The sequence below is a fragment of the Lagenorhynchus albirostris genome, chromosome X (assembly GCF_949774975.1).
Source record: "Lagenorhynchus albirostris chromosome X, mLagAlb1.1, whole genome shotgun sequence".
NCBI lineage: Eukaryota > Metazoa > Chordata > Mammalia > Artiodactyla > Delphinidae > Lagenorhynchus > Lagenorhynchus albirostris.
In genome coordinates this window covers 39,155,549-39,170,463 of record NC_083116.1, presented here as the reverse complement: position 1 = coordinate 39,170,463, position 14,915 = coordinate 39,155,549, and the positions used below count along the sequence as shown (strand labels likewise).

General features: G+C 35.8%; 1 protein-coding gene across 2 annotated transcripts in view; it reads left to right on the top strand.

The window, feature by feature from the left end:
* The window catches only part of RNF128 (ring finger protein 128), a 97,200-nt gene extending 86,592 nt beyond the window's left edge, over positions 1 to 10,608 (top strand). For both annotated transcript variants that reach the window (XM_060138363.1, XM_060138362.1), the window contains exons 5-7: positions 816 to 912; positions 1,709 to 1,877; positions 9,224 to 10,608. In XM_060138363.1, the coding sequence (XP_059994346.1) occupies positions 816 to 912; positions 1,709 to 1,877; positions 9,224 to 9,357 (400 nt within the window). In that variant the 3' untranslated portion in view covers positions 9,358 to 10,608. The remainder of the gene's footprint in view (positions 1 to 815; positions 913 to 1,708; positions 1,878 to 9,223) is intronic.
* The last annotated feature ends 4,307 nt before the right edge of the window (positions 10,609 to 14,915 follow it).

Here is a 14,915-nt window from a genome sequence, read left to right as displayed (position 1 = left end):
TATTTCGAATGTTTCCAATTTGATGTAAAGAAAGTGTTTATTTTTAACTTCTTTTCATTTAAATATAGGTGATTGCTTTATTTTTAGTGTCATTAGAAGTGGTATAAGGCTAATTATACAATATTTCCATAATCTGGTACAATTTGGAAACTAGTTCCGTAAAAGACTTAAGAACCTAGCCAGCATCACTGTTTATTTAATTGTGTGTGTGTGTGTGTGTGTGTGTGTGTGTGTGTGGTACTGGATTATTTAATTCAAAATAATTCTACCAATCCTATTGAGAAAAAAATAAAATCAACTTATGAGCACCTATTTGGAAGTCTTCATTCTTTAGCTTTTTATTATCCCTCTCCCGGAAGTTGTTCTTAACACTCTTCCTTTTAGCTATTAAATAGTGGCATTCTTGGAACTTTAGGCATTCACATTGCCTAAAGTATCGGAATTATGTTACACTCAATACTTTATTGTACTGTATTACTGAGAATGACTAACTGTACTATTTTATAGTTAGGGAATAACAAAATAATTAAGATCCGAATTACTGAACAAAACCTTAGGTCAGGTAACATCTTAGCAATTTTTCAAGTAAGTGGTATTGAAAATAGTTTTTATGAAGCTAGAGTAATGAGGCTATATTTAAAAGTACCGTATTATGAAATTTCCAAATTTTGTTTCTGTAATAGTGTGTTTAAAAGGGAAAAAAAGGCATCCGTTAAAAGACTAAGTAAACTTATAGGGTAACCCGTTAGTATATTAGGCAAAGTGTTGCTAGTTCACAACTGATAACCAAAATATGTGTTTTTTTCCTTCATTAGCCATATTTTCCATAAGACATGTGTTGACCCATGGCTATTAGAACACAGGACTTGCCCCATGTGCAAATGTGACATACTCAAAGCTTTGGGAATTGAGGTAAATATTGCTAAACTATTTATACGAAGGAACTTAAGCAGTGTGTTATTTATATATCTGGGCTTTCAGGAAAAAAATCCTTATTTTTTAGCTACATAATGTGCTAGACTTACGGTTTATACCAAAAATTGGACCTACTTACATCATAGTGACAGAGAAGTACCATGTTGGACCACCTCCATTTTCCTCCTTCTTCCCTCTCCTCAAATGTACTTATTATTTGGTCAGAATTGGAAGTGATGACCCCAACTGACTTCTGATACCCCTTGCTGTTTTTTACTCTCTTACTATTGCATAGCAATCAAACTTGTTGTTAACTGAGCATGTAAAGTTTGAGAGAGTATAATAAATATTAAGTTATATTTCGTAAATGAAAAAAAAAACCTACCTATTTCACAGTACACACAACAGAAAGTCAAGCTCAACAAACTCTTCCTGACTTGAGGAGATATACAAACCACAGTGATTCTCAAAACCCTTAGGGGACAGCATAGGAATGTTTTTTGAGTGCCTTCCTTGTATCAGGCATTATATTATGAAGTGTTCACCCAGATAAACATGTCAGATATTGATGGCAATCTGCCTGTAACATCTTTCACCCCATTGGACCCAATTACTCCAACTGCTCTGGCTGGGACCTGCAAGAAATTTTTGTGATCATCAAAAATGGATTGTAGGTTTAAAAGGTTAAGAAGCATTGCTCTAATAAGTCACCTATGAAGAAACTTTGTAATGATACGTCAAGGAAAAACGTATACTCTGAGAGCCTCTTAATGTGTTTAAATGCTTTCCGCAGGTGGATGTTGAAGATGGATCAGTGTCTTTACAAGTTCCGGCATCCAACGAAGCATCCAATAGTGCCTCTCCTCATGAAGAGGATAATCGCAGTGAAACTGCATCGTCGGGATATGCTTCAGTTCAGGGCGCAGATGAACCGCCTTTGGAGGAACATGTGCAGTCAGCAAGTAAGCACCATGCTGAGGGGCAGTGAGTGCCCCACAAATGATCCATTGGGGATTAGACACCAGGCAGAGTACTCCTGCTTTTTAGCATTTATTCTATTCATCCATTAACACATTCCAGGTTTTTTCTAGTAACAATGATGCAATGCAGGATGCACCCCTACCTTAACTTAATATACACATTCGAATGTACCTGAAACAGATGAAATGCATTAAGAGTGGGGATTATTCACAGAAGAAAAAGATTTTTTTATTGGAAAGCTTCTCTCCAATGCATTTAAGTGTTGGCTTATTAACTTAGGCTAAGGGACAAACTTTTCAACTTTAGAAGCCATTGTTTATTGCATATCAATCAGAACTTAAGATAAAGAATTCCTGGAATTATAAAACAGAATTTAATTTCCAAAAGCTTGATTTATACACAACTTCTCCAGAACGCATTTTTTGCACAGATCAGAAACTGTGTTTAAGAATGATGTGCTGCCACCTGTTGATTATTTGCCATGAAGTGAACAAACTGTAGAAACTAAAATTGAATGTATTAATTTCAAAATTCATGTGAATCAGTATTAGCAACTTAGTAATGTCATACCAGTAGAGAGATTTTAGGGAATTCTGTTACTTTTTTCCTTAGAGAAAACCCATATACAAATTACTTTCCCTTTCTTTAACTTCCACCTTTTTCATGGTTTTTGTTGGTTTAATAGTTTTTCCTCTATCCTCATTTTGAGATAACCTAATTCTGGCATAAAAGTAGAAGGAAAATGAAATGTCAAGATGACTTGTAAAAGTTTCAGCTTCCTATGACATGAACCTTTGTCCTTGGTAGGCTTATCAGTTGCATAGATACCATTTCTACAGAAGTCACGAGGAATACCATCATGCAAACGCAAACCTCATGTTGTAATCTAATCTTTGGACATTTCCTAGAGTACAAAGTAGTCATAAGAATCTTAATAATCTGTGCTCTGTTCTACCTATAATAGATAATCATTGTCTATTTGCCCCAGATGAATTTTTGGTTCCTGTAACTGTGGTAATAGAATTCAGTGAAGATAAAGGACAGTGTATGGGATAATTCAGTTTAGCAGCATTGGTGGTTCAGTGGTAGAATTCTTGCCTGCCATACGGGAGACCTGAGTGTATGGGATAATTCAGTTTATTGTCAGACCAGTTTAAAAAAAGAAAAAAGTCCCAACCTACTTTTTTTGTGTTCTATTCTTGTGGGGGAGGGTAGAAGGCAGAACAGTTTTTGCAGAGAATTTGCGAAGCAAATAAAATGATGATCCATGTTCCTTCTCCTGTATTCTTTATCTCCATGAATGGTAGTAACACCTACCCGGGTGCGTCAAACCAGAAACTTAGGTAGATCCTAGATCCTTCCCTCTCCCCTTCCTACTGATTCAATATCATTTTTCCTCTAAACCATCCCCTAATTTCCAACCTTAATTCAACAGTCATAGTTTGAGCCACTATCTTCTCTCTGCCCATTCCTTCTACTCTTCCTCCCCCAGGAAATTGGGGAAGCCCAGTCCAACTCCTGTTCCTCCTTTAAAACTTGCTCCCCTTTGAGAAGCCTCCTTTGACTCACCTGTGTGGTCCTACTGTCTAGGACTGTCTAGTTCGGTAGAACTTCTATCATTGCATTTATTGCACTGAATTGTATTAAAACCTTAAAAAGTCCCTTTGGGTAGGGACAGTGTCTTATTATTCACTATCGTATACCCAAGCACCTAGCACAGACTGCCTGCCACGTAGTAAATACTCAAATTAAGTGTTGAATGAGTGACCACATAGAATAGATTTAATTTTATCTATGATTATATATTAATAGTTTGGGCATTATGCCTATTAACCATTGATTATTATGGTGATAGTTGTGATTTAAATAACTTTGTAAACATACAATTGATTAGTTCATGCCTGTGTGTTCCATCATTGTGCTGAATTTTATCAGAGCACTGATTTTCAAACGTAAGCATACATTGAGTCACCTGGAGGGCTTGTTAAAACAGAGGGGCAACCACCAGTTTCTGACTCAGTTGGTCTGGGGTGGGCCCTGAGAATTTTCATTTCTAAGAAGTTTACAGGTGATACTGATACTGCTTGTCCAGGGACCACACTTTGGGAACCACCGAATAAGGAAGGGCCCTAGTTCTTAACCCTGGCTGTACATTAGAATCACTCATAGAAACTTTAAACATTACTAATGCCTGGGCTTTACCCCAGAATTGTTAAATCAGAATCCATGAGATGTGGGGCCCAAGCACAGGTTATTTTTTAATTTTGAAATAATTTCAGCCTGACTATAAAAAAGTTTCAAAAACAGTAAAAAGGATGCCTATATACCCGTCACCAAACTTCTCCAAATGTTAACATCTTATATAACCATATACAATTATCAAAATCAGGAAATTAAATGATAAAATGTTATTAACTAAACTGATCTTACTCAAATTTCACCAGTTGGCCCATTAATGTCCTTTTTCTGTCCTAGGATCCCACATTGCATTTCCTCTTTTCTCATTTTCCCCCAGTTTTATTGAAATATACTTGACATATAATCAGAGTAAGATTAGTTAAATCCATCATCTCACATAATTACGAATTGTGTGTGTGTGTGTGGTGAGAACATTTAAGATCTACTCTCTTAGCAACTTTCAAGTATTTAATACAGTATTGTTAACTGTAGTCACCATCTATATGTTAGATTCCCCAGAACTTATTTATCTTATAACTGGAAACTTGTACCCTTTGACGAACATTTCCCCATTTCCCCCACCTTCCAGCCTCTTGCAACCACCATTCTACTCTGTTTCTATGAATTTGGCTTTTTTTTTTTAAGATTCTACATATAAGTGATATCATACAGTATTGGTCCTCTCTGTCTGACTTATTTCACTTAGCACAGTGCCCTCAAGGTCCATGCATGTCGTTGCAAATGGCAAGATTTCCTTCTTTCTCATGGCTGAATAATATTCCATTGTTTCATATGTATACACACACACACACACACACACACACACACACACACACCACATTTTCTTTATGTGTTCATCAGTCAGTGGACACTTAGGTTATTTCTGTGTCTTGGCTATTGTGAATGATGCTGCAGTGAACATGGAGGTGCAGCTCTCTCTTCAAGATAGTGATTTCATTTCCTCTGGATATATACCCCGAAGTGGGATTGCTGGATGATATGGTAGTTCTATTTTTAATTTTTTGAGAATCTCCATACATGTTTCCCGTAGTGCTGTACCAATTTACATTCCCACCAACAGTGCACTAGAGTTCCCTTTTCTTCACATCCTTGCCAACACTTAACTGTTTTCTTTTTGGTAATAGCTATTCTAACAAGCGTGAGGCAATATCTCATTGTGGTTTTGATTTGCATTTCCCTGATTAGTGATGTTGAGCATCTTTTCACATACCTGTTGGCCATTTGTATGTCTTCCTTGGGAAAATATCTCAGTTCTTCTGCCCATTTTTTAATCAGATTATTTGCTTTTTTGCTATTGAACTGTATGAATTCCTTATATATTTTGGATATTAACCCCTTATCTGATATGTGGTTTGCACATATTTTCTCCCATTTTGTAGCTTGCCTCTTCATTCTTTTGATTATTTCTCTTGCTGAGTAGAAGGTTTTTGGTTTGATGTAGTCCCATTTGTTGATTTTGGCTTTTTAAGTCCTTAATCCATTTAGAGTTCATTTTTTAAGTGGTGTAAGATAGGGGTCCAGTTTCATTCTGTTGCATATTTATCCAGTTTACCCAACACCATTTACTGAAGACTGTCTTTTCCCCATTGAGTGCTCTTGGCTCCCTTGTCAAATATTAGTTCATCTCATACACATGGTCTCATACACATGAGTTTATTTCTGGGCTCTCAATTCTGTTCCACTGATCTATTTGTCTGTTTTTATGCCAGTACCATGCTGCGTTGATTATTATACTTTGTAGTATAGTTTGAAATCAGGAAGTGTGATGCCTCCCCACTTTGTTCCTCTTTCTCAGGATTGCTTTGGCTATCCAGTGTCATTGATAGTTCCATATGAATTTTAGGATTTTTTTTATACTTCTGTGAAAAATGCATTTGGAATTTTGATATGGATTGCACTGAATCTACAGATGGCTTTGGGTAGTATGGACATTTAAACAATATGAATTCCTTTTTTTAAATAAATTTATTTATTTATTTACTTATTTTTGGCTGTGTTGGGTGTTTGTTGCTGCACGTGGGCTTTCTTTAGTTGCAGCGAGCGGGGACTACTCTTCGTTGCTGTGCGTGGGCTTCTCATTGCGGTGGCTTCTCTTGTTGTGGAGCATGGGCTCTAGGCGTGTGGGCTTCAGTAGTTGTGGCACGTGGGCTCAGTAGTTGTGGCTCACGGGCTCTAGAGCGCAGGCTCAGTAGTGGTGGCACACAGGCTTTGTTGCTCTGTGGCATGTGGGATCTTCCCGGACCGGGGATCGAACCTGTGTCCCCTGCATTGGCAGGCGGATTCTTAAGCACTGTGCCATCAGGGAAGTCCAATATGAATTCTTCTGATCCATGAACGTGGGATATATTTCCATTTATTTGTGCCCTCTTCAATATCTTTTATAAATGTCTTATAGTTTTCAGTACAAATCTTTTACCTCCTTGGTGAAATCTATTCATAAGTATTATATTGCTTTTTGATGCTATTGTGAATGGGATTGTTTTCTTTATTTCTCTTTCAGATATTTCATTGCTGGTGTATAGAAATGCAACTGATTTCTGTCTGTTGATTTTGTAACCTGCAACTTTAGTGAATTCGTTTATTAGTTATAACAGTTTTTGTTGGTATCTTTAGCATTTTCTCTAGGTCATGTCATCTGGAAACAGACAGTTTTACTTCTTCCTTTCTCATATTGATGCCGTTTTTCTGTTTGTTTGTTTGTTTAAATTTTTTTTTTTATTTTTTGGCCGTGCTGCACGGCATGTGGGATCTTAGTTTCCCCGACCAGGGATTGAACCCACGTCCCCTGCATTGGAAGCATGGAGTCTTAACCACTGGGCTGCCAGGGAAGTCCCTTGATGCCTTTTATTTCTTTTCCTTTCTAATTTCTCTGGCTAGGACTTCCAGTACTATGTTGAATAGGAGTGGTGAGAGTGGGTACCCTTGTCTTGTTCCTCTTGAGTATGTTGTTAACTGTGGGTTTGTCAAGTATGTCCTTTATTTATTTATTTATTATTTAAAAAATTTTTTGGCTGTACCATGTGGCATGTGGGATCTTAGTTCCCCGACCAGGGATCAAACCCACACCCCCTACAGTGGAAGCATGGAGTCTTAACCACTGGACTGCCAGGGAAGTCCCCATGTATGTCCTTTATTATGTTTGGGAATGTTCCTTCTATACCCAATTTGCATTTTAACTGTTACGTCTTCTTCGTCTCCAATCTGTGACTGTTCCTTAGTCTTTTTCTTTCATGACTTTGACACTTCTGAAGGCCACCAGTTAGTTATTTTGTAGAATGTCCCTCAGTTTGGAATTGTCTCCTGATTCCCAATGATTAAATTTATTGTCTGTTGTCTATTTCTGGCAAGAATACCACAGAAATTATATTGTGCCCTTCTCTGGTTCATATCATATAATGAGGCACATGATGCCCATGTCTTATTACCAATGGTTTTAATTTTGTTTGCTTGGTTAAGGTGGCATCTGCCAAGCTTCTCCTTTTAAAGTTATTCTTTTTCCCTTTATAATTATTAATTATTTTATAGAGAGACACTTGGAGACTATGCAAATATCCTGTTTCTCATCATACTTTTTACCTACTAATTTTATCAATCACTGATGTTTCTTGCTTACAATAATTATTACTGAAATGTGTGCCAAATGGTGATTTTCTCTTTCCATCCTTCTTTCTACATTAATTAAGCTTCTATTTTAAGGAAGAGCTATCCTTTCTCTACTTATTTATTCAATTATTTATTTATAATATTATGGACTCATAGATATTTCTTTTATTCCATAATATTATTCTCATGATTTATTCATGGTTAGATTGTCCTAGATTTGGTCATTGGGAACTCCCTCAAGTTGGTTTGTTTTCTTTCAACATGCCCCATCATTTTTTTTTTTTTAGGCTTTGAAGGCCATAGGTCTTTGTTGCTTTTGGTTGTTTTCTCTTCCAACCTCTTAAGAATGAAAAAAAACACTCTTAGCTACGGAGTTGGCTTGCAAGCTGTAGTTTGCTGATCCCTAGGCTAGAATCTAGATTAATCTTGTACTTTCCTTGTTCTAGCCCTGGAATCAGTTATTTCTACAGGGGGTGAGGGCTTTTATTGGAGAACAGTACCTCGAAATCAAGATCTGGGCACTAGGTATGCTCATTGCTATTGGGGTGTCATTGCTATTAGCCCTTTCAAGGAACAATGCTAGGAAATATGTGTATGTACTCACACAAATATACACACACATCTACATTCACCTATCTATCTGAAGAACCACTAGTTCATACTGATATTTCTGATTCCAGTCCAACACCACAGAGTTTATTCTAGCCTTCCCCTTTCCTTATTTGTAACTCCTGTCTCTGACATTGAGAAACCTGGTTGTTATTATCCACAATATATTTACTTATTTGTTCAATCCTAAAGTACACCTAAGTTTCAACATTGCTAACATACCCCTGTGAAAAACAGTTTCACTAACCAGTGTAGTTCTTTGGTTTTAGCCTTATAGGATATAGTCAAAGTATCATTTTCCAAAGTTACTTAGGTTAGTTCTTTTCTTTCCCACTCTCTTCGAGATGATTATATATTTCATCTGTAATATAATTATATTCACTTGTTACTATTTGCATTCCATTTTGGGAACTCCTGCCCCCCACAACTTCCTGGTTGATTTTTTTTAGTCATTCTGCCTGTCTGTCTCTCTCTCTCTATCTATTTATCTATCTATCTATTTATCTATCTATCCATCTATCTATCTATTTATCTATCTATCTATCTATTTATCTGTCTATCTATATATCTGTGCATAGCATAGGTAATTTTTTAAAGTGCCCAGGTGATTGAAGTGTGATTTAAGAGCTATTACATTTAGAATAGAGAAGTGGAAGATATAACTTTTGCTCTTAACGATGCTATAATCTAGGTACAAGTAAGCACACGTGTGAATCAATAAAATTGTAATTGTAAATTAAAATAATGCCATATGTGCTTTATGTAAGGCAGCACAAATCATATTAAAGGAACAGGGAATGAGCGTAAGAATCAGAGTATGATGGAATTAGATAAGTAAGGCTTCTTAGACGTGTGTTGAATTTTGTCTTAAAGAAGAGAGGGGTGAAATCATCCTAAAATTACCATTTCTTTAAAGATGAAAATCTACAGCTGGTAAACCATGAAGCAAGTTCCATGGCAGTGGATGTTGTCCCTCATGTTGACAACCCAACCTTTGAAGAAGATGAAACTCCTGATCGAGAGACTGCTGTTCGAGAAATTAAATCATAAAATCTGTGTCAATAGAAAACTTGAACCTTTAGTAATAACAGAACTGCCAATCAGGGCCTAGTTTGCTATTAATGAACTAGAATAACTTAATAAGAATGATACTGAAAGTGATGAGATGACTAATATTATGCTATAGTTAAATGACTTAAAATATTTAACCTATTAACTTTTTCCACAAACTCATTATATAATGTTTTTCATAGGCAAGTTTCCTCTCAATAGTGTAGCAACATTTTTAAACATTCAAAACTCTTGTCAAGTAGTCATGTTTTCCATTTATAACAATTTTCTTATAAAAACATGTTGCTTTTAAAATGTGGAGTAGCTGTAATCACTTTATTTTATGATAGTATCTTAATTAAAAATAATACTACTTTAGCTTGGGCTATATGTGTCAGGGTTTTTCTCCAGGTGCTTATATTGATCTGGAATTGTAATGTAAAAAACAATGCAAACTTAGGCTAGTAATTCATGAAATGTCTATTTAAGCTACATTAAGTTGATAGAACAAGATTAAAGCAAAATATTCATTTTAACTATTTTTTGTTTTTAAAATTAGGCTAAATGTACTTCATATGAGTGTCAAGCATAGTTTATCAGAGAATATGGACTGGACTGGATTGATTGGTATATTAGTGACACCAATTTGACAAAAGATTATAGACAAAAACTGTACTTACAGAAACACTGTATAACTATTTCTCAAACTTTACTTATGGGACTTTCAAAAGCAGAGTATATAAATCATCATACTATTTGAAAATGATTATGAATAAGTCACACAAAAATTGGTAATTGATCTTTGTGTATGAATTTGTCTACAGAAATTACTCTGTAGAAAATATTTTCCAAACAATGTTGACTTTGAAAATTGAGTTTACATTTTACCTAAATGGGCTAAAATAACATTAGGTAAACTAAAATTCTGTCCATGTAGCTATAAATTTTGTGAATGCATTTTCTTGGTGTTTGAAAAAGAACTGGGGGAGGGGGAGAATTCCAGGTGCCTTAATAAAAAGTTTGAAGCTTCATCCACCAAAGTTAAATAGAGCTATTATAAAAATGCACTTTACTTCTGTTCTCTGTGGCTTATCTTTGGTTTTAGAGTTTTGTTTCCAGTACACATTCCAGCAGAATTTAGGCAAAAGCAGAATAGACATGTATTTTTGTTGGCTAAATGTAGAATGGATGAAACCATTGCATTCTTGTACGCTGATTTGAAATGCTGTAAATATGTCCCGATTTGTATTGATTCTCTTTAAATATAAAATGTAAATAAAATATTCCAATAAAAGTTTGTGTTTGGTGTTTAGTTATCATATGCTAACTTTTAATATATGCTTGGATTTAGGAGGGAAAAAGGTTTAATGTAAATGGTCATTGATATATTTGATCAATAAAAACTAAAACTTTACATTTACATATTTCATTACATAGAGAGGAACTGCTGCCATTATAATATAACTGAACCTACCATGAATTATTTTTAAATGTCAGCAAGGTAAATAATGAGGTTGACCACTGATAATATAAGGTTAGAAAAAGACCATGATGTCAGTCCATCTTTATATGACCCAAGACATAAGGCCGTTTCATTGCTTTAAAGTTACCTTTTCCTTCAGCCTTCTCTTTGGCAGTATCATTCTTGGGATGCTGTTAATGAGTTAAATGCATCTCTTTATTTTGCCAAACATGTTAAGAATAAACAGTTGCTTGTAACACTTCAGAACCATGATTATCAAACCAGTCTTCTGTGGCAATATGCCAAATGTACGTGTGTGTGATGCCACACTATAAAGTTGGCCTATATTCTTAGAAAATTAATCATTTCAAGCTTTGTGGGGTTTCTTCTGGGGAGGCATTTATAACTTTTTAAATTTTTAATAACTGTATTGACATATAATTTATATACCAAAAATTCACCCATTATAAATGTATGGTTCCAAGATGCCTCACAAATGTATATAGAGTTGTGCGATTATTATCACCACAATCAAATTGAGAACATTTCATCACTCCAGAAGGTCCCCTCATATCCATTTGCACTCAGTTTCTGCTCCCATTCCTAGCCCCAGGCAACCACCAATCAGCTTTCTGTCTCTATGGATTTGCCTATTCTGGACATTACATTTAAATGGAATCATACAAGATATGGCCTTTTGTGACTGGCTTCTTCCACTTGGCATAATATTTTCAAGGTTCATCCATGCTGAAGCATGCAACAGTACTTCATTCTTGTTCATTGCTGAATAACATTCCATTGTACGGGTATTCCATATTTGGTTATCCATTCATCGGTTAACGAACACTCAGATCGTTACCACTTTTTGGCCATTATGGATAATGCTGCTATGAACATTCGTGTACAAGTCTTTGTGTAGATGTATGCTTTCAGTTCTCTTGGGTATATGCAAAGGAGAGGAATTACATGTCACTTGTGAACTTTCTTCCTGGTATTATCTTTTGATAAGAAAAAAGATTAGGAGCAATAGACTTTATTACTTTCACATGGTCAAAATATAAGCTGATTCCTTTAACAGTGGCAGTAGATGTATTTGTATGTATAGGTAGTCTCCAACTTAAGAAGGAGGGGTTTTCTGAGAGTTCATTTGTAGGTTTAGTAGAAGTCAGGTTGTATTATCTTATAAGTAAGAATACACATGGTTCCCAGGTAAATCAGTAAAAATACACTTAAAAATACAACTGGAATGCTAGGAACAATTCTTTTCCTCCCTCCCTCTGGTTTTGGTTCATTTACTAAATATTTTAGTTATGTTCTATAATATCTGGATCAACTTTATCACCTTAGGTTATAAAAATTTTCCTTACTCATTGTATCTTCTGTTTGGAGTGGATTTTTAAAATATCTTTAAACATATTAAACAATATAAAATTTACATACTACTTAATGTAATGAACTTAAAAGAAGTTCATTATTATGGGGGGCACTTTGACCACCAGAGAAAAATGTTCATTATCTTCTACCTTAGAGGCAATTCAGTGAAAAGTTTGAAAACCACTACTCACTAGTTCTTAACTTTTTTCCTCCAGAAACATACAATCTCATGAATGTGAGACACTTATGGACATACCATTTTTGATGGTTAGAGGAGTAGTATATATAAATTGAGTTTAGCATGGATAGTTAGTGGCAATTTCTCTTCCAACTAACATCCCAGTTCTGAACCACTGCCTTAGAAAATTTTAATAGGCATGTCCTGATAGAAACTTTAAAAAAAAGCAATTCAGTCATCCAAAATTCATTAATAGAGCTTATTTTTTAAAAGATGCCTATTAGCTCTTAATGGAAACATGATTACCCCCAATTTGTTGTGAAGTTTGATTTTCAAATATCTAATTTGCTTTCAATTAGTGCATCTAAAACTTTAATGTGCCTACAAATTACCTGGGGATCTTGTTAAAATGGCACACTCTGATTCTAAAGTCTGGAATAGGTTCTGAGATTCTGAATTTCTAGCAAGCTCCTGGGTGATGCAGATGTTGCCGGTCCAGAGTCTGTATTTTGAGTACTACAGCTTTATATGGCTCTCCTCTAGAATCTTACTGCTCCTAAGCCTGCTTCAGACTGTAAAATATCAACTAAGCTTGTGAAATTCATTTCAAATAAGAATCCAGTGGAATCTTGAGTGACAGCCTCAGCCTTTCCATGGCACAGGTTTGGAGTTGCAATTTGGGGTTTCCTAGTACCTTTTCACGTAGGTGTTTGAGACTATGATTTAGAAGGCTGAGTCAGCTGGAAGACTGACCTCTGGATAAATGAGGTATTATTCATCTCTGCGTGGTATATCATTGTGTCCATAAATACGTGGCTTGGATAAATCAGAAAACAAGCATGGGAGTAGACAGATGAATTGGGAAGCTATTATTATAGTGCTGCAGGAAAGTGATGTGAGGCTTATCTGAAGTGATAATAGGAGGATGGGGTGGACTTTTGAAAAAAACGTAGAGGTGTGTGTGTGTGTGTGTGTGTGTGTGTGTGTGTGTGTGTGTGTGTGACAGTGGAGGTGGTGAGAGTAAGATGTTTAAGACTATTCCATAACACAGCAACCATACTGGTTGACTGTAAAGCAACCATACTCCAATAAAAGTTAATTTAAAAAAAGCCTATTCCAAGGTTCCTTACATGCACCCCAATGTTCACAGCAGCACCATTTACAATAGCCAAGATGCGGAAGCAACCTAAGTGTCCATCAACAGATGAATGGATAAAGAAGATGTAGTATATATATACAATGGAATATTACCCAGCCAACGCAATCCAAAAATGGGCAGAAGACCTAAATAGACATTTCTCCAAAGAAGATATACAGACTGCCAACAAATACATGAAAGGATGCTCAACATCATTAATCATTAGAGAAATGCAAATCAAAACTACAGTGAGATATCATCTCACACCAGTCAGAATGACCATCATCAAAAAATCTAGAAACAATAAATGCTGGAGAGGGAGTGGAGAAAAGGGAACACTCTTGCACTGCTTGTGGGAATGTGAATTGGTACAGCCACTATGGAGAACAGTATCGAGGTTCCTTAAAAAACTACAAATAGAACTACCATATGACCCAGCAATCCCACTACTGGGCATATACCCTGAGAAAGCCATAATTCAAAAAGAGTCATGTACCAAAATGTTCCTTGCAGCTCTATTTACAATAGCCCGGAGATGGAAACAACCTAAGTGTCCATCATCGGATGAATGGATAAAGAAGATGTGGCACATATATACAATGCAATATTAGCCATAAAAGGAAACGAAATTGAGCTATTTGTAATGAGGTGGATGGACCTAGAGTCTGTCATACAGAGTGAAGTAAGTCAGAAAGAGAAAGACAAATACCGTATGCTAACACATATATATGGAATTTAAGAAAAAAAATGTCATGAAGAATCTAGGGGTAAGACAGGGATAAAGACACAGACCTACTAGAGAATGGACTTGAGGATATGGGGAGGGGGAAGGGTAAGCTGTGACAAAGCGAGAGAGAGGCATGGACATATATACACTACCAAATGTAAGGTAGATAGCTAGTGGGAAGCAGCTGCATAGCACAGGGATATCAGCTCTGTGCTTTGTGACCGCCTGGAGGGGTGGGATAGGGAGGGTGGGAGGGAGGGAGACACAAGAGGGAAGAGATATGGGAACATATGTATATGTATAACTGATTCACTTTGTTATAAAGCAGAAACTAACACACCACTGTAAAGCAATTATACTCCAATAAAGATGTAAAAAAAAATCAAAAGGAAAAAAAAAGAATGAAATAATGCCATTTGCAGCAACATGGATGGACCTAAAGAATATCATACTAAGTGAAGTCAGACAAAGACAAATATTATATGATATTACTTGTATGTGGAATCTAAAAAATACAAATGAATCTATTTACAAAACAGAAACAGATTCACAGACATAGAAAACAAACTTCCTAAAGGGGAAAGGGGGGCAGATAAATTAGGTGTGTGGGGATAACAGGTACACACTACTATATATTAAATAGATAAGCAACAAGTATTTACTGTATAACACAGGGAAC